General features: G+C 41.5%; 2 protein-coding genes across 3 annotated transcripts; one reads left to right on the top strand and one right to left on the bottom strand.

Moving 5' to 3' along the window:
- Positions 1–814: 814 nt before the first annotated feature.
- LOC310943970 (centrosomal protein of 95 kDa-like) lies at positions 815–12,982 on the bottom strand (the record flags this gene model as incomplete). The annotated part of the gene is made up of 21 exons (XM_083909666.1): positions 815–991; positions 1,145–1,216; positions 1,322–1,468; positions 2,260–2,412; positions 2,518–2,592; positions 2,693–2,865; positions 4,497–4,647; positions 5,561–5,656; positions 6,434–6,639; positions 6,827–6,938; positions 7,064–7,175; positions 7,285–7,484; positions 8,104–8,171; positions 8,345–8,414; positions 8,919–9,127; positions 9,297–9,415; positions 10,196–10,319; positions 10,852–10,962; positions 11,087–11,194; positions 11,587–11,715; positions 12,958–12,982. 21 exons carry the CDS (start codon positions 12,980–12,982, stop codon positions 815–817), a joined length of 2,637 nt encoding a protein of 878 aa, XP_083765792.1.
- Positions 12,983–18,279: 5,297 nt separating this feature from the next.
- On the top strand, positions 18,280–19,719 carry LOC310943516 (essential MCU regulator, mitochondrial-like). Of its 2 annotated transcripts, none has more exons than XM_083909109.1 (3): positions 18,280–18,442; positions 19,189–19,340; positions 19,460–19,719. In XM_083909109.1, exons 1-2 carry the CDS (start codon positions 18,281–18,283, stop codon positions 19,324–19,326), a joined length of 300 nt encoding a protein of 99 aa, XP_083765235.1. In that variant the 5' UTR covers position 18,280; the 3' UTR covers positions 19,327–19,340; positions 19,460–19,719. The 2 variants fall into 2 exon arrangements, with proteins under 2 accessions (XP_083765235.1, XP_083765236.1); XM_083909110.1 differs by having other exon boundaries at positions 19,189–19,347.
- The last annotated feature ends 283 nt before the right edge of the window (positions 19,720–20,002 follow it).

Here is a 20,002-nt window from a genome sequence, read left to right as displayed (position 1 = left end):
TGAGGGTACAAGAACATCTTTTGAGTCCACGTTGTTTTTAATTCATTTTCAGAATCAGTCGTTTGTATTTCCTCTTCCATACAGCATTAGATAAATAATTAAAATAAATGTCTGTCTGAAAACATTCAACATTTACTGCTCATTTTATATCGTTATGGGTTTATTCAGTCAGGTCCTCTGTTTGGACGACGTCCCAGTTTTACAGCAAAAACAATGTGGAAATGTCTCGGCAAATAAAATGCTGTCCACAGTATATTCTCGCACTAGGACTGTGCTTCAGTACCTTATATTATTATATATCAATAAAATGCAAACTATCCCTTTAAGGTTCCTGCAAGTTAAAAACAATCAACATCGACGTCACGTAAGACTGATTATCATCGCCCCCTGGTGGTCAGACGGCACAACACCAGGGTGAATCAAAAATGAAATGACAATAAAGTTAAAAAATAAATAATCTGCCGACGCGGTTAAAATGTGACGGGTTCATACTAACTGTTGCATGGTTGGTCCCTGTTTTGGCAGCAGCAGGAGGAAGAAGAACATTAGTTTCCTGCTGTTGTGACGGATAAAATCATCTTAAAACCATGGAAGAGAACGGGACCTGGTCTAAGGTTTCTTCAGGTTCAGGTCTAGCAGCTCAGACGAGAGGAAGAGTTAGCGATTTTTTTTTTGCTACGTTATCGAGCGTTCGCTTCGTTATTCGTGAACGATCAGGACTTTTTTAGACGAAGTTCTCTGTAAGCGTCTCTGTGATTCTTTTGAAGAACGTTTTTGCCTGAGAAGACGATGCCGTTCAGATCCAGACGCGCGCTCAGTGCAGGTAGCTCGTGTTGTACTGGAACGACGCCGAGTGCATCCGATGCCGCAGCCTCTGCACCTCCAGGCCCTCGAAGTAGTCGTCCTCGTCGTTCTGCACGATGATCCGCTGCAGCTCCCCGATCTCGCGCTCCATCCTCGAGTGCAGCTCTCGCTTCATCTTCAGCAGCGCCTGCAGTCAATTTCATTAAAATAATCAATAGAACATCTTTAGTGCTTCAAAATGCGTCCTATCGATGGCATTCAAGAAGTTCTTACAGATTTAAAACACTGTATTCGATAAGAAACACAAGTTAAAGAAGTATTTGACGATCTGTCTATTTACCTTTTCTTGAGCTTTCTTCCGAACCTGGAGGTCCTGTCGCTCCTGTGCAAGTTTTTCAGACAGTAGTGAAAACTGAAAAAGAAAAAGAACCACACATGACACATAGTATGAGTATTACTGTACTTTCTTCCACGTGGAGAAGCGGTTCGTCCCTAACATATCGGCACAATGTCGTACTTGGTCTTTGTAGTAGTTCTCCATGGACTTGATGTGGTCCTGGTGTCGTTTCTGACGCTGCAGCTGCTGCTCCTTGGCGTACGCTCTCTGCTCCCTCAGCCTGGATTTCTGGAGCTCTAAACCGTCCTCGAACAGTTTCCGAAACATCTAAACGGACGACACAAAACAGGAATGGTACTGACGCTAACGCTCAGAAGTAACATGGACTTGGGGTGAATTCCAATTCCTTGCTTAACCCTCGATCTCAAAAATGTTCTCCCTCTAGTCCAAGTGCTGTCCTGATTCTCAGAAAAATTAAGTTGAGGCCAAGTTTAAGGGCTGTATCGCCCTCAATATTGAGATTTTCCGAGACCACCCTTGGGAGCAAGGTCTACCCAGAATGCATTGCGTGTTTTGACATAACAAAGATGGCGTCGAAAGCAGCGAAACGAGTACGATACAAATGAAGTATTTTCTTTGTTAATAGAGATATAAAAATGATCTTAGTTTAGGCCCATATTATGGATTACTGACGTCATTGTTGCGTAACATTTATTTTTATTTTACCATCTTTTGTCAATAGTCGGCCGGTGTGGTTTACTTTTCAATAAGTCGTGGTGTGTGGTAACTGTCAGCTGAATATTTGTATGAGTATCATCTTATAACTAACTAACAACCTAATAACTTGACTGACAAACGGATCAGAATAAATAATCATGACGTAAATGTGTTCTTCTTCTTTAAAGTTGACAGACTGGATGCAGCTTTGGCGTTATTCTGCCCCCTACAGTCTGAAGACGTATCTGCATTTTAAGGGGTGTCCCATTTCTAAGTGACAAAATAACCCTCAATACTTGGTTTTGAGGCCAGTTAAGATTAAAGTTTGAGCTTGAGGGTTAAGATAGGAATTGGAATTGGCCCTTAGTCTTTGAAAAGAGAGCGCGGCGTTCGTGACCCACCTGCTCCTCTTTGGTTCGCGCCCTCATCAGACGAGCGCGGTGTTGGACGTGGTAGTCGTTGTGGTGCTTCTTGGCTCGAGCCACCTGTTGCCTCTGTTCCTTTACTCTGTTCTGTGTGTGTTTCTGCTGCTGGATTCTCTCTTTGAAGTCTCTCTGAAGACGGGACAGTTTTAGTTTAGTGGTTTAATCTGGTACGAAAACTCCATCACACTTTAAAGACAGTAGATTAGAAAACGTGATTCGACTGCAGACGCTCACCAGACGTTTCTTGTGGTCCTGTTCCTTGCGGACGATGTCAACCAGCAGGTCGTGTTTCCTGTGCGCCTCTTCCAACTGTTAGAGACGCAGAGATTCATCAGATTATCCATCTTAATCTAATCTTATTAATCTTTACATCCCGTGTTTCACGTTAAATAAACGACTGGCGTCTCACCTCGCCGGTGCGTTTGCGGCGCTGACGGCTCTGATCAGAGGACGAGACGCCGTGCAGTCGGTCCACCTGCTGCATCTGCTGCTCCCACATCCTGCCAAGAGCCTGAGGGCTGATGTGGAGGCGGGGCAACTCCTCCAGGAGCACGGGGAGGAGCTCGTTCTCCTTCACCTTCACTGGAGGACAAAATTATGACAAAATGAACAACCAGAGGCTGTGGCGAACGAGCGGTGTGACATAAAATGTTTTTAAGGTCAGGATTAGGTCAGTAAAGGCAACAAAACACATCCTGAAATGCCAAACCCGATCTTGAATGAACATTTTCTTTGTCGTTTTGATTGGGTCGCTGGGTGAGCGGTCTTGAGGTTGAAGATGGGGATGCATTTTGAAATGTTAGTTGTTCCATTTTATTTATGAGTCACAAAATGCAGCTACATTTTGAAAACGAAAAAAGCATTTCTGTTCATGCATTTTAATTTGGATAATGGGACACATTTGCTTCCATGGAGAAGCTCACCGTGCTCCATCATTACTCAATTCTAGACATTGGAATAGCCACTTGGCAAGAAAACCCTCTTTCCCTAAATGTCATAATATTCTTTGAAAACAGTTTCCTTGGAGCATAATGATGAATTGCTTATTCATTCAAATTATTTTGGCGTTGAAGGGATAAAACTGAAAAAAAAAAGATTTCAGTTTCTAAATCGAACATTTGTGTTTTGGAGAGTTACTAAATGTTTACGAAACTTGTTAAAACATAGTAATACAGTATGACTGGACTGTGTACAGGCTCGTGTAAAGTTTAAGAATTGATAATTAATGAATTAATTTTTTTCAATTTTCAAAATAAAGTTTAGGTCAGTAGTGGTTAGAGTAAGTCTCCAGGAAATGAAGTCGATGCAATGTCTGAAGTCATGGAATCGGTGTGTGTGTGTGTGTGAATCAAGTCCCATATTGTTCACCTTAACTGTAAATAAAATGATGGATTACCACGGTCTGATTATGAGAATTTGTTTACACATTTGTATTATTATAATGGCTGTAATCGTGACTCAGTGGTCTCTGTTTTGTTTTACAGGTCTCAGACGCAACACTCACAGGAAGCTCAGGTGAGTCTGCTCTCTACTGAGGGTCAAACATTTTGATAATAATTGTCCCGTATTATCTTATAAAGCCATATTCTTTGTGTAATTGTTAAATAACGTTTAAACGCTTGTTCATCTTTGGACTAAACATTTCATTTTTGCCTCCAATCACCAGGCAACCGAGTAAATCCTGAGAGAACCACAGAAAAGTGAGTCACAGCAAGTCAAACCATTCCCCTAAACATATATTATTATTTAATATATACATATATATATATGTATATAAACATGATATTTGATGGTCTCCTCTCTTCTGACCCGTCACAGTCAGAGTGAACAGTACATCGTGGACGAGGAGGCCATCCTCCAGCTGCTGAGGAGCTGCCCGGCCTGCGACAGGGTGTGCCGCTGCGCCAAATACACCCGCCGGCCTTATTTGGTCGTCTACCAGAACTGCTACTTCTGCGATTATCAGCGCAAGTGGGTCAACCAGCCCGAGGCTAAAGACATGACCATTAAGAAGACGCCGAAGAGGAAACCGAAGAACGCGGCGTCTTTAGAGGACGAGGACGAGTCGTCGTCGGAGGAGGACGACGAGGCTCAGACGTCGCAGCCGGAGAACAATTAAGTCGACTCGGTCCCGGATGTAAACGTTTGTCCCAAAACACAGAGGAAAACATGAGCTGCGTTGAGGTTTTGTTTGGTAAATATAAAAGACTTACTTGATGTAGGTTTCCTGGAGGCGTCGTGTCGTCTGTGTGCTGAGGCCGTTTGACTTTGTCTCTGCGGTTTGTGTCGGGTCGTCTTTGTGACGGGGGACAGCCGGGGCGCTTGGGAAATATCCTTTAGTATGGCCTCTCGGTACTCTCGCTCCTGCACACACACACACACACACACACACACACACGTCTGTTAACCTGTCTTTGTGAAGACATTCAACGTTCCCCATCTCATCACCTAAGGCTTAAGCTTTACACGACAACGATCTGAACACAAACAAATGCAAAAGGGGTCTTTGCGTTCCCGCTTTTTAATCCGCGTTCAGACGAGCGTCTTTGGGTGGAAATCTGCACGCACGCGGTGACGCAGAAGTGTGTGAAATTTGATGTAGTGTGCATGCCAGGTGGCTAGGTGGCACTGTGAAGCACTGCGATACAACAACACCAGGAGCGTTGAAAACTTCCTTCTACTTCTCTCTAGTAGCTCCAAGTAGCAGCTAAGGCGACTTGAATGTGCAACTGATGGATATAATCTGACATTTGTTTGTTTGTTGTTGTTTGTCTGTACTGCACATGGATCTGACGTCACCACGTACAGGAGCATAGCCGGCGTGAGCAGCTCAGAGCTCACTTTTACGTTTTCAACCCTTTAGACGGGAACGCCACGGTTTTTAAGTTAATTTTTTTGCGTTTTTAAGCCCCTAAAACACTGTCGCCTCCTAAACAAAAGGCACATCTGATCGAATATTTTGTCGGTTTCACCCGGGAGCGTTGTCGTGTAAAGCCGGCCTCAATCTCAACTATAACCGTGTCCTAATTCCAACTGTAATTTAAGGGCAAATTCTGTCTTGTTGATTATCACTTGTTTTTAGGCAGGTTTGGGATAAACCAGACGTTTACAGGTCATGATAATTGTCTGTAAAATGCATTAAACATTAAACTTTGCATATTTCCTGAACAAATGTTTGCTTTGCTCTTCATCATCAATCGAGCGTTCTCCTCTTCATAACAGATATCATTAGTTTAAAACGGGGTGAAGGTGTGAGACGAGGCGTTTATTGACTTACAGCTTCCTGAGCTTTGAGACGTTCTTCGTCTAAACTTGCTCGTTCTTTGCCTTCGTATCTTTTGAACTCCTCCTCGTACGCCTTGTTCTCCAGATACTGGAAAAATGATGAGGAACAGCAAATTAATTCAACATTAAAAAGTGTCAGACTGAGGATTTTGTACAGAAATTCAAACTCTATTAAATCCCTCTGACATAAGACCAATACAAAATGTGTTAAAATCATCATCATAAATCTGGATATTTAAGAAAAGATGCATCAACTACAACGTTATACAACATTATAGGCAGTGAAAAACCTTTTTGAATAGTTAAAAGTGCATTATTATTTACAAGCAGGTGCAGATTGCTTCATAATCTCCTAACGTGGGATTAATTCTAACCTGTTTTACATCAGTGTAGCATTAAAAAAAATTGGCGTTCTGACAGAAAGGAGGAAGTCATTCCTAAACACTCTCGTCACATGCTGTTGAACAGGAACTTCTGTGTGTGTGTGTGTGTTCTTGTACTTGCGGCATACTGAGGACCAGTGAGGGTTTTTAACCAACAAAGTGAGGTCATTTTTACAAAGTGAGGACATTTTGGCCGGTCCTCAATTTGTTTTCATTGAAATCACTTCCTTAGGTTGTAAACATGCTATACTCTGTTTTTTAACACAGCTCCTCAATTTGGTACAAAAACCTGTCCTTTTTTCTCTGGGGCTCCACCTGCAGACATTTTATGGTACTGCACCTAGTAGTTCTTTATGGATGTCATTCATGAAGTAGATATTTGTAATTGTGTTGATTTATAAAGTGGAAATTCTGGTCCTCACTTTGTCAGCACGTTTACCCGGTCCTCAGTATGCAGCAAGAGTGTGTGTGTGTGTGTTTACCCTGCTGTGTCTTCTGTGAGAGTGTCTGTCTCGAGCCTCTCCTCCTCCTCCTCGCCTCGAACGCTCAGACGTTGCGAGGTTGGTCTGTCTGCCGTCGTCCAGGCTCAGAGCTTCTGCCATCGCCTTCTCTAACTGTTCCTGCTGGGAGGGGGAGGGGCAGGGGGGCGGCGAGCGCGTCCGCGGAGCTGACTCGGCGTCCAGAGTTCCTGCTGTTACAGTTCAGTACAGTTAATTTTCACAGAAAGGACAAAAACGAATCATCTACAAACCCCTACAGTCTCATTTTTCATCAGTCTCTTTAGACTGTCCAGTTCCCTCGGTTCAGTCCCACCAAACTAATCAAGGCTGAAGTGAATGTGCCCTGAATTTATTCAAAACCATGCGTTTAATCACCGTTGCCGTGTTGTTTTGGAGACCTGTGACGCTCCGTGACAGCGTCGCTGTGGTGAGACTCCTTGTCCTCGTCTCTGGACTCTCCAGGTTCTCCCAGAACACGTTTAAGCATCTGCGGAAAACGCCATGCATTTAATTTGCAAAATATCTACATGCAGTGCATCATGCGATGGCTGCAAAGCCATTCCTGTATCTAGATAAGTCGATATATCGATATATATATATATATATATATACCATATCGAGTTCTTGGAGTCGATGTGACAGGTTGTCGGAGATGTGATGCAGCTCCTCTTCTGCTTTTCTGTTTCTCCGTCTGCGACACGACAGAGGATCTTCTGACTGGTTACTGTTCAGAGAGAAGACGCCAAACACACAGAGGGTTAAAAAACAATCAAAAGGGCCCAACAAAACATCAAATAATTAGGCCTGATTCGGCATCACCTCTGTCCGTATACCTGTGTTCTGTTTCTTCTCTGTGATGCGTTCTTTTGTTCTGTAACGTTTGTGCGGAACTCAGATCCTCCTCCTCCTCCTCCTCCTCTTCGTCAGTGTGTAGAGGAGAAGGAGTGCTGGGTGTCCTCTCCTCCTGCAAAGTGAGGAACAGCACATCCGGCTGTGGGCGGAATAAAACCCTCCGGGGACCTCCGTTTACTGGCTGAGAGAGAAAACCAGAACAAGTGGATTTGGTCACAACGAACATGAAAGAGGCAACGTTACAGCGTGGACGTTTGGTTCAATGGCAGTTGGCATCCATGACGCTGTAATTGCTGCTTTCTTCAGGGATTCTCAAAGACCTCGTGTGACAGACGACGTCACAATCTCTTATTTTAAGTGATTATTTTCACAGTAAGTCACGTATTATATACATATAGATTATATTAGTGCTGTCAAACATTAACGCGTCAACAGCGTTTAATGGCGTCAACGTTGGCGCGTGTTGACGCACGACGCGTTTCCATGACGACTGACCGGAAAAAGACGCGCGTGACTCCCGTTTGTTAAAATGAGTCTCTAAAGTTGACGCTAAGCTTTAAAAACAGAGGCGCACATACGCAGTACACGGGTACGCTGGTTATTTGTTAGCGCTGCTCTTTTCCTTAAATAAACAGACCGCTCCAGTTCCACTGTATGCGCGCTAACGACGCTAAAAGGAGCTTATGCAGCTAACGGAGCTAACTGGTAAACGGTGCCTGGACTCCGGTGTCGCGGCACGTAAACACGACGTCATGCGCGTCTTTACAATCGTCTTCCGATTTCCTCTTCTAGTCTTTTACCTGCAGCGTCTCCTCCTCCGCGTCTGACCTCGTTCTCTGTTGTCTGGACACAGACTTCACGCTCACAGCTGGAAAACAAGACACGGACAAGTTAAAGGCCACTTTATCGCTTCTCACTGTACAAGTTCATCAAGTTCATCCATTCAACGCAGACATTCGGTTGCAACAACTTCCTAAACTTGATTGAATGCACTATTTGCTGTTATTATTATTCACAGCAGTTAAAGGTGATTGGACTCACCAGGTGACCGGCCGAGGGGAGGAGACTGAAGTCCGTTGCTAACGATGGTCTCGACGACTGCTTTTTGGATCTGTGCGACGGGGAGAGGAAGAAAAGCGACTTAATAGGGAGGAAAGAATAAAATCTGCAACGTTTCTGAACTCCAGAAGACCAGAGAACATGTTCTTCTTTTCCAAGTCCCGCGAGAAAAAGAAAAAACATGAAATTGTTCTGCCCTGAAAAATACTTAAAGACCAGCATATAGCATTTTTAATGAATTTAAGACATTTTGAGGCCTTCATTTTAGATACAAGGATGCGCTGACACCCTGGTATGTTGTGACTATAGTTCATAATGTAAATTTAAGCAAGAATTAAGAGACGAAATACAAAATAGAACAATTATCAACAGCTGTGACTGCAGTTACCCCCCGCCTCATTTGTTTTGAACGAGTGTCCTGTGTGAACGACAGACCCAGATACATTCTTGCAGTGTTCGCTCTTCCCTTCATAACGTTATCTTTTTTACTGCTCTAACTTTGCATGCACCTTCTGTACGATGTGATACCGCAACAGACCGTCTGTGACACACTCACCTCTGTAGCGACGGGTGCAGTTGTTCCCTCTGTGCTGGGGGGCTGGACGTGTGTGTGTGGGTCTGCGTCAGGACTGTCGGGGTTGTTGCTCTGGCTGGGAGGCTGCAGAGGGATGGCTAAGTGCAGCCGCTCAGTCAGCAGAGCATCCTGGGTGTCCTGAAGAGCAGGGGTGGTGACGGCATCCGAGGTTTGTGGTGGGACAGCCGGTCCTTAAAACAAGACGCATTATCACAACTGTTATATGGTGCAACGGCCTTTGGTGGCGCTACGTTGCCTCAGAACGTCTTTGAGGTTTGCGGCAAAGACTCTTGACTTGTTAGGTGAAGTGCACTGCATTAGCATTGAAGTATAGAAAAGGTCTGCGTGTGTGCGTCTTACCATCTTGGTTGCCTGTGAATGTGCGAGCAGAGACTCCCAGCCCAATAATCTCGCTGGTCGATCCCGTCTCCTCGCAGTTCCAGGAGTGGAGGGAATGTTTACTGGACTGTGCGGTGGACCTGGATGATGAAGAAGGCAAAATATGAGCTTTCAGTGTTGCTGATAAGAGCAATGCAGTCTACCTTGTACTGTACTCGAACGACAGCATGTTGTTGACACCAAAACAACAGTAGTATTGACTTAGATGACGAACAACAGAGCTACTACTGACGCCGACTGTAACAGTGGTCCTTCTGTGTCACAGTCACAAAGAGGCTATTTATACATTTCAAGATGAAGTGCTTCTAAAGGCACCACTACTATATTTATAATACTACTGTATTTCATCACGCTCTGATATGTTTTGATATGGAACAATACGTAGTTTAAAATGAAGCTATAAATAAAACAAAGCATACAGAAATAACTCAGTAACTTGATTGGGGGGGGGGCACATGTGAAGTAAGAGTATGAAGACATGCATTGACACTGTCACAACCTGCACAAAAACCCAAGCAAGAAAGATGTAATCTCAATATTTACACTTCTGCTTAGAAAGTTAGCTTAGCGTGCTGTGTCAACAGGATGCACAGCCTGTTAGAGACACTGAAGACATGATCGGAGTCATGCGGGGGGGGGGGGAAACCAGTCTATCAGGAGTGTGTCTGGATCTGGTATTAACAACATTTGTCCCGAGTGATCTAATCACCAGTGGACTGCACCGAGTGCAGGTGGGAACAGTGTGTGCTCAGTGCATCCTCAGCTCCATGAAGTGCCTTTTTTAAAAGGGAAGTACTTAGAGGACAGATGTGATCGGTCAGGAAAGATGTTTGTACCATATACAGTAAAGATGTTCTTACTCTCCGGTGGAAGACAAAGACGCTCCCTCCACTTTAGTGTCTTTGTGCTCTGTGGCGTTGTAGACGGTTGACTCTTTGTTTTCACACGGGGGGGCATCTTCACTCAGACTGTGACTCAGTTCCTCTGGGAAAAGGGAGGGAGAAAGTGAAACATCGTAGAAAGGAGAACAAACTCATATGACAAGATGATTGAATATACTGAGAAAAAGCCACTTATGTGTGTCTGAGAAATGTAATTCTTACAAAAAAAAAAAGTACAGATCATATTTATAAACTACAAATTGCTATTTGGCCCTGGTCTGAGGGACGGGCCCAGTGAGCCACACAAAGGCATCCTCAGTTCTACTACATGAAGATGGCCGACTGTTCCTGCACCAGCTGGTCTGGAACTGGCTTTAAGGCACATTATATCCAGTTAATGCTGGAGGACAGTCAGACAGGAGATCTCTCATCAACAGACACTTGTGTCTAAGTGAGTGTAAGGAAGACAGGCAAACGGATAAACAGATGCTGCAAGCACTGTTCTACACAGCCGTCTGATGACAAGAACTGTGTGTATGTAATATTTTGCTGTGACTTTTGTATTCTTACTTCATTCACAGCCTCACCCTTTATCATCGATTAAGGTGAAAAGGGCAAACAAACAATCTGCTCACCACTATTCTGAGAGTCCTCGCTTATCTCCTCGTTAAGGTATTCCAGGAGACCATCAAAGATCTCCAGAAGGTTCTTGATGGACTCTTCGTCCGCTCGGACAACATTTTCTCCTGCAAACACACAGCCGACCTCGGCGTTTCAACACTTTGCATTTAATAGTAAAACATAGCAAAGACACACGTTTGCACATTTAAACTTAAATCCATGCATGTAGACATTTTTATAGCAACACACCGGTAATGTGTGACAGGCTGATCTGAAGGTAATCCAGAGACAGTGAATCAATCACACACTGAACGTTATGGATGTCATCCTCTTGGCTGCGTGGTCCTGCAATATAATCTGGACACACGGATATAATGAAAAACACAAGGCATGTTTAAGCACGTGGTCACAGAGACGGTGAGAAGCTGACAAACGTTCAACCAAGCAAAAAGAAAAGTGAAGAACAAACACTAGAGCAGGAAAACGTGAGGAAACACAACTCAACCGTATCATGATAGCATGGTCTTTGTTAGCATTCCTTACATACTTTAATACGATTGTGTTTTTGTTCACATTTGTTCCTTAAGAAATACAGTCAGACTGATTGACCAATTACCACAGTAGTTGCCGTATCGACTTATCTGATGATTGTTGATTGGTGTATTAATGTTGCCTGATGTCATGAAATTGTTAATTTGCTCAACAAGTTATCACCTGACGTGGTGTAGGTCTGGATCTGGGGTTCTTACCTGGAACGTTCTCCCCCAAGATGTTCTCGTACAAAGCGATGAAAACATTTGCGTCGCACTCCGTCACTTTCCCCACCCTCAGGTCTATGTGACACTTGCCGAACAGATCATTTGCCACGTCGACCCAACCTGTAAACAAGACACAGAGGAAAGAGTCTTTCTTACTGGTGTCCACCGTCAAGAGTTCAAAATATAGAAAAAACGTTTCCCATTGATTCAATGTATTTATATCACACTGAAAGAGTATAAAGGGGAACAATATAGCAGTTTCATCCTGGCAAAAACTCAATGTTTTCTTTATAATTAGCACCTTTTTAATTTTGGAATTGAGACAAAACCAATACACATTCACACAACTAGAGCTGAAACGATTAATCGCAATTATTAATCAATTACTAAATTAATCGCCAACTATTTTGATAATCCGTTTGAAGCTTTTTTCATGATTAAAACAGGATTTCTCGCTTTTTGAGTGTGAATATATAGAAATCATTCAAACTGAATCATTTTGGTTTGTGGACAAAACAAGACAATCGAGAACATCGTCATTTCCAGATTTGACAAACGCTCATCAACGTTTTTAACATTTACTGACATTTTATGGACCAAACCATTCATCGATTAATCGTGAAAATAATCGACAGATTAATCGATTACGAAAATAATGGTTAGTTGAAGCTCTACACACAACTATAACAACAACAGTGTGGCTCAAAACAGTAATAGTTGGGTGTGTATATATATGACATATACATATGTGTATATATGTATAATAAACTTGCCTAGCCTATATGGGTTATGGTTATATTATATAGGGTATATACATATTATCTTTATGTGTACACACACACATATATACACAGTTGCGGCATAATAAATCAAAGCGTATTATTCATTAAGTAGGTTTAAGTGTTTTAAATGTTCTATCAATATGATGACCAAGCATTTACATAAATTGTATTTGTTGAAGTGCCTTTAAATGTGCGCTTTATTTGTTTTCGTCATTTAATATGTTGTTGCACCGGTAATAACACAGTTACGCTTCTTTTCAGTGAAAGGCTCGTCGCTGTCTTGGTTTATAACACAGACATTAACGCAGAACATCAAAATGTTACTCGTCTGAACTTCGCCGGTTGGTCAAAAGTAGCTAGCTAACACCGCTGCTTGTCTCTGTTTATGTTCACTGAGCTTTTGTTTATGGATAAACAGTCAACTGAAGGTTCTAAAAACCGAAAAAGGGAAATAAAGGGATTTTTTTGTGGCACAGCTGATACTCGGCTTCGGTAACAACGAGCAGGCAAGCTACATGTTAGCTTAGTTACGTGTCGTTAGCTTTCGCCTGACCGGAGCAGACCGCCTCGGTCGCCTCACCTCTCTCTCCGTCCTGGGGTCCCATGAAACAGCTATGGACGAGGGGCAGCTGAAGACCGTAAACATCCGACAGGAGACGGAAAAAAAGAAGAAGAAATCTGTTATAATTCAGACTTTTGGGTCCGAAATGGGGTCAGACGAGACGTTTGTTACGGGTTAGTGTACAGAGAACAACTATCTGCTCTCATTTCAAACTCAAGTCTTGTTTGATTGGGCGTTCCGCTCCTTCTTTGTTTCCGGAAGTGTCATGCGAGTGGCGCGTACCGCCATCTGCTGGTGAGACTGTGTATGACGGCGCGTTCATTCATGAACAATTAATAACAAATCAGAACAGACAGTTTGAGGTGTAACAAATGTACCTTTCATCTCATCACGACGCAGTTACGACATCTTTTAATATGTTAGAGGTGGACGAAGTGAATTTAAATGATCAGAACAAGGGATGTTCTCCTTTTAATTTAACAAAAAAGTTGCCTAAACTAGCCCTACAATAACTATTGTATAGAATAGAATAGAATGGATGCACTTTATTAATCCCAAACTGGGAAATTAGAGTGTATTCAGTGTGTTGCTATAACCACAACAATGTCTACGTGTATGGATTTAAAAGTTTAAATGTGCAAATGTGTGTCTCATTATGTATTACTATTAAATGCATAGCTTTTACATGACATAAATATAGTTCCTTACAATATAAAAATGGAATAATTGTGTGATTCATGGCTGTGGTAAACACACAAACTCCACATTTTAAATGTAAATGTACTTTATTTATACAGCCCTTTACAACAATCCTTTCGGTGAAGTGCTTTACAACAATTAAATAAAGACGAAAACTAATAAGAATAATTAAAAACAGTAAAACAATAAAATAGTGCAAAATAATATAAGATATAAGATAAAAAAGATAAAGTGTCACCATACTACTCAGTATTAAAAGCCATCCTAAATAAATAGGTCTTTAGCCTTGATTTGAAGACATTGTAGGCTTTATTGACAGGAAATCAAAGCCATACTTTAAAATTAATACATAAGCAAATTATTAGTCACAGGGACCACGTATTAACAAAAGCTGTATTATATTGTATATATATATATATGTATATCTGTATATATATATACATGTATATGCGTATATACATATGTATATGCGTGTATATGCATGTATAAGTATATATGTATGAGTATGCGTTTCTACGTGTATATGCGTATATGCATGAAAACATTGGCAATACAGTGTACATTTATTACTGTCTGAAAACCAAAGCCAGCATATGTAACAGAACCTTAAATGCAGATAATGGGAATTAAATTTAAATTTTAAACTTTAAACCTGTATTATGTTAACATACATTTCTGACATGAAAAAAAAAAGCCCATGGAGACGCATCAGCTTCAGCATTTTAACCAACCGCTGTCCCTGTGTTTACATGCATGAGTTATGAAGCCAGCGTCTTCTCACAAATCCAGAAGTTTGGCTGGGCACATTGTTCATCATTCCAGCTGTTTTCAGATACAAAGAACTTTGTTTCTACACAGTTTTCTTGTCTTCCTTCATGGCTGTTGGGTTCAAAAGTATACCAGAAGCTGAAACCAAAATCAAAATTAGACTTTCACATGCACCATGTTAATATCATCAACATGAGGAAATATGAAGCTTCCTGAAAACTCAGAGAAATGTGTGAACACATGCATGACACCGATAAGCAGTACAGGATTTCTTAGTAGCTCACCTCCTTGTTCACTAGCAGCAGTGCTATATTGGTCAAACGATTAAAGGACAACCATCTTTTTCTCCAGCATTACTATATAACATTATAATTTATACAGAATAAAGTGTACCTTTGTCTCAGCAACGTTCCATCCACCCATTTCCACGTTTCTTCAGTCTCGTTGTCAGTCAGGCCGATCCAGGTGACCACTCTGAAATGCCCGATGAAGTCCTTGTAAACAGAGAGAGATGCACACATATTCAATCACTACGAGTCCTTTTAATTGTTCTTAAAGCTCTCAATAGTCTTTGTCCTTCTTATCTTTCCGATGTGTTTTTATCCTGCCCTGTAGAACGCTCACAGAAAATGTTATGTTATTTCTCACAACGGTATTACTTTGTGAAGCGATATAAATGAAGATCGATTGACTCATACTTACTTGTTCCTCTTTGCTGTTGATAATAATCAGGTCCGCTCCTCTCTGCAGACAGTCATCTCTACTGTCTTGCCAGGATTTTTGAACCGTAGAAATGTAATAGACACTCTGACTGAAATACAACCATCCCTGGTGGGTGTAATTATCTGTTCATAATGACAAAATAGAAACAAATGTGAGTTTAAAAATTGTTAATGTTGTTATTTTCATATCAAAACGTATCATAGACTTTACCAAATGTGTCCAGCTTCCCCTTGCACTCGTCTCTGTCTGTGTGAGCAAAAAGATCGACTTAAATTGACTTTAAAGTGCTTTTAGCAGCCATATTTACAGAACAGTATTGATCATATGTTTACATTCTGTAATCACAGATACACATTTGCAGCTCATTTTCTCCCCTTATCTGGGGTCAGTTCACCTAAGATGTGGTGACATTTAAAATAGGACTCTAATGATGTCTGAAAACTACCTTTTAAATGTTTGATCAGTTTGATTCTGAGAAGTAGAGCTGCAACTAACGATTATTTTCATAACCGATTAAACTGTCGATTATTTTCTCGAATCGATGAATCATTTGGTCCAGAAAATGTTGAAAAACGTTGATCAGTGTTCGTCAAACCTGGAAATGATGATGTTCTCGAACGTCTTGTTTTGTTCACAAACCAAAATGATTCAGTTTGAATGATTTCTTTGTTTATGTGGAGCAAAGAAACCAAGAAAATATTTACATTTAAGAAGCTAAAACAATCAGAAATCTTGTTTTAATTATGAAAAAAGCTTCAAACCGTTTATCGATTATCAAAATAGATGCCGATTAATTTAGTAATGGATTAATAATCGATTCATCGATTAATCGTTTCAGCTCTACTGAGAAGCCTCGACTCAAGTCACTTAATAAAATTCAGAAAACAACATGATCTTCACTATTGCTACACAGTGAAGACAAACGGTTTCAGTTTATTTTGATTGAGTAATGTCCACTTTCAAAATAAGTCACAGGAAAATAATAATAATAATTATAATAAGAAGAAAAGAGGCCACTCACAGAAAGCAAGACGCAGGGAAATGTTGAGAACAGCTTGTAGGACACACAGGAGTCCGAGGGTCAAACCAACCACTTTGTAGAGTTTTGTCTCTGTGGGCAGATATCATCACACATGGAGTATCAGCATTTTATCTCAAACATCATAGCATTTTCCAAAAACCCTGCCACCCTTTAGCGAAGAGTAAAAAAACAAGGCCTGGTGCTATCAGACCATTCGGAATGGTTCAGCCTTAAAGTTACTCACTATTGTTGGAAGCATCAAAACCAGCTCTGCTGCCATCCATGATGATCTCAGACTCAGTGACACAGAATTGGCAGAAGACGGAATAAGTGGACGTACAAAAGTCATCTTTTCACTTCCCCACATATCTATGGTGACGCTAGAATAGTGTGATGTGATGAAATCATCTCACTTCTGCTTATCTTTTCAACATCACACTTATTTGTTTCTGTCAGATCTATGGTGACGCTGAAATAGTGTGATGTGATGGAAGCCCCCCACTTCTGCTTATCTTTCAACATCACACTTGTTTGTTTCTGACAGATCGATGGTGACACTAAAATAGTGTGATGTGACAGAAGCCTCTCACCTCTGATTATCTTTCAACATCACACTTATTTGTTGCTATCATTGATTAAAATTAGAACCAGATCTAGAGTTAGATAGTGTCAAACATGACTGACAGAATGTCATTGAATCATCCTGAATGCCACACTCACCTCATTCCAGTCTTCGCAATGTTTCTTGCTATTTATTTATTTATTTTTTAAAAACAAAAAACAAACAAATCTTTTCATACTTTCAATACCCACGTATTATTTTGAAAACCGGAAGTTTATACACGCTGCAGTAAGCTAGCCAACGCGCTGACTTTCCCAGTTGTCTCAAAGCATTTGCCACATTCCACGTTTTTTTCATTGGGTATCAACAATAAGCCCCGCCCCCCAACGTACCCGCTTTCACGCCTCCTACTTTATGATTGGCTGACCAATTAGCGGCAAAGTTCAACTTCCTTACAAAATCTGGCACTTCCGCGTTTCTTCTCATCAATGGAGTAGAGGAGCGCGACAGCTTGCTAACGGCTAACGGCTAACCGCTCACGGCTCGCTGCTAACCGCTAACCGCTAACCGCTAACCGCGCGCTGCTAACAGCTAACCGCTCACGGCTCGCTGCTAACAGCTAACCGCTCGCTGCTAACAGCTAACCGCTCGCTGCTAACCGCAAACGTAAGTTCTACTTTATATTCTTTTTTTGTTTCACCGCTGACCGCATTGACAACATTGTCTATTTATCCGTAAGTAAACGCTCACATTTGCTGCTTTATTTCCTGCTCTCATTCTGACCGTGTGTTTACTGGAACCGGCTTCCTGTTCTTTGCTGATAAACCCGGACCGGATTCCATGGACGGACGGGACTGGACTGGTCTGGATTCGGATTTCTGCTGTGAGTACAACGCAAATCCCGGTTTCAAGGTTTGTTTAAGTCTACAAAAATCACTCGTTACCAATCACTAAATGTGTGTTGATTTACAAATGAAATGAAAATGAACCAATGAGAAAATATCAGAAATTGTAAATGTGATTTTTTTTTTTTTTTTTCAGATTTTTTTTTTTTTAACATGTTTACACAAAGTGATCGAAGATCTGACCCACACATAGTGAGGAGTGTGAACATATTTACAAAACATAAACTAAACAAACTTTAAGACTTTTTACTTAAGTAATAATAAAAAGTGACTTCTTCTTAGTAATTTTCTGGCAACATAGTTGTAGTTTTTGTTTCAGTTTTCCTTTTAAGGTACTTTATACAAGACTGTTTTTTTTATAGTTCTGGCTTTTGACAGCCGTGTAATTTGTGACTAAATGCTGCCATCTGCTGGACATGCAAATGGATGGATGGGTAGATTTATTCTGTACGGAAGCGCATTGTATTCATTTGAAAAAAAAATAAAAAAATATTTTTGGTTTGTTTTTATGACTAATTTATTTCCCTGATTTTCGTGGTAATACAAAACTTGATAATTGAGTGATATTTTGACGATATTCTGTGTTGTGCCTGACGTCACCGCCACACGCCCACAATAAATCCTCTCCCTAAGCCCCGCCCTCTGTCACAGACACAAGCAAAAATGGCGGCGAGTATACTGCGCCTTTCGTTGCGACTTGCGACCAGAAATACGGCGAAAATGAGCCGTAACGCTGGTCTGAAACCAACAAACACATCCACGACGACTTCCATCCGAACCGCAGTGTCGACGACTTCGGGGGCAATCCTGCCCAAACCGGATAAAGTGAGTTTATTCCCGACGCTGTGCCTTCACAGAAACCGACAAGAAATTAGTCATTTGAGTGGGCGGGACTTAGCCGTGAAGTGACACGAGCTGTAGCCAATAGAAAGGCAGGATAGACGCGAGTTGCTCGAGTCGACCAATTAAATGAATGTTTATGGGAACTTGACACTTCCAGGAAGTAACAGCTACAGATGATATGTTATCATAAATCGAATCGAATCCTTGTTAAAAGGGCTATTTTTGTGTAGTCGGTTGAAATATTGTGCTGTTTGTTGAATGAATGATCGATTTGTTCGAGTGATAACCGTCCAGAGTCTTGGTTTGCGTCGCCGTTGTCAGGGCAAAGAGAGGTCGCACCGTCGGAGGAAAATGAAGGATATATGTTGATATAAGGAGAGCACAACTGTGTTTTATAGTGTAATGTTATATTTTAGCATCAAGCAGCTCTTATTGGCACATATTTCCTATAAATATAATATTAAGAGTTTACAAGTAACCGTCACTGGTTAAAAATGGTGCATTTTCTAAATTAATTGCGAACAAATGTATTGTTATGAATGATCTGTTAGTCATCCTCAACATTTTAATTTATTAATTCTTAGCTGATGCAGTTTCATATTGTATTTATCCATTAAATCCAGCTGTGTTGTTGTAAATGCACTTTACATAGTCGGGTCACGACCTTATTTACACATTCACACGCTCTGTTTCTGGTTGACTGACGTCTCCCCCTCTTGTCTTCACAGACGCCGTTTGGTCTCATCCGCATGACGGTGGTCGTGGTGCCTTTCCTGTACGTCGGAACGCTAATCAGCAAGAACTTCGCCGCTCTTCTGGAGGAACACGACATCTTCGTACCCGAGGACGACGACGACGACGACTGAGCTCACGTCAGAAAGTAAATGGTGAAGCCGATTGTGCTTGTTCTTTAATCTTTTTAATCATTTTTGTGGACAATCTTATGTAGTGATGAACAGTTGAAAGCTGACGTTTGTCCTGTTTTCTTCACACTCACAGGTGATTTGAAATGCTGACTGAAAGCAGAACCCGTTCGCCTGCATGAGGAAGATGGAGAATATGGGGCATTTCCACACACAAAAAACATCCCTCTACCTCCCCTCCATCTCCCTGCACTGTTTTCGGCGACTTATGTTGTTTTCAAGGAAATCATTTTAGAAATCTCATATCATGTGAGGCTATTAAAACTCCCGAGTTTGTGTCCTCACTCTTGTTTGCATGTGTGTGCCTGTCGACCCAAAAATAAACAGACGATTACATCTGGAAAAAACATTGTTGTTTTAATTCTTTGTAAGTACACGGTAGTTTCCTTAAATATTTCTGAGCCACATCTGGTCATAACAACTTAAGCAATGATTGTTGTATATTACAGTGTCTTGGTACATTTTAACGCTTTGTCCTCATTGCTCAGGTCTGTCTTGGTGCTTCCTGAAGTGCAGCGTTGGTCAGTCTCAAGTGTTCATTGAGGGAGCTGATTTCCAGCTGACTGCGACCCTTCAGGTCACTAAGCTCCATGTAGGCCTCCTTATAACGTCCATAAGC

The sequence above is a fragment of the Microchirus variegatus genome (genome assembly GCF_963457635.1).
Source record: "Microchirus variegatus genome assembly, chromosome: 23".
In the NCBI taxonomy this organism is placed as follows: Eukaryota; Metazoa; Chordata; class Actinopteri; order Pleuronectiformes; family Soleidae; genus Microchirus; species Microchirus variegatus.
This window is presented reverse-complemented; position numbering and strand designations above follow the sequence as displayed.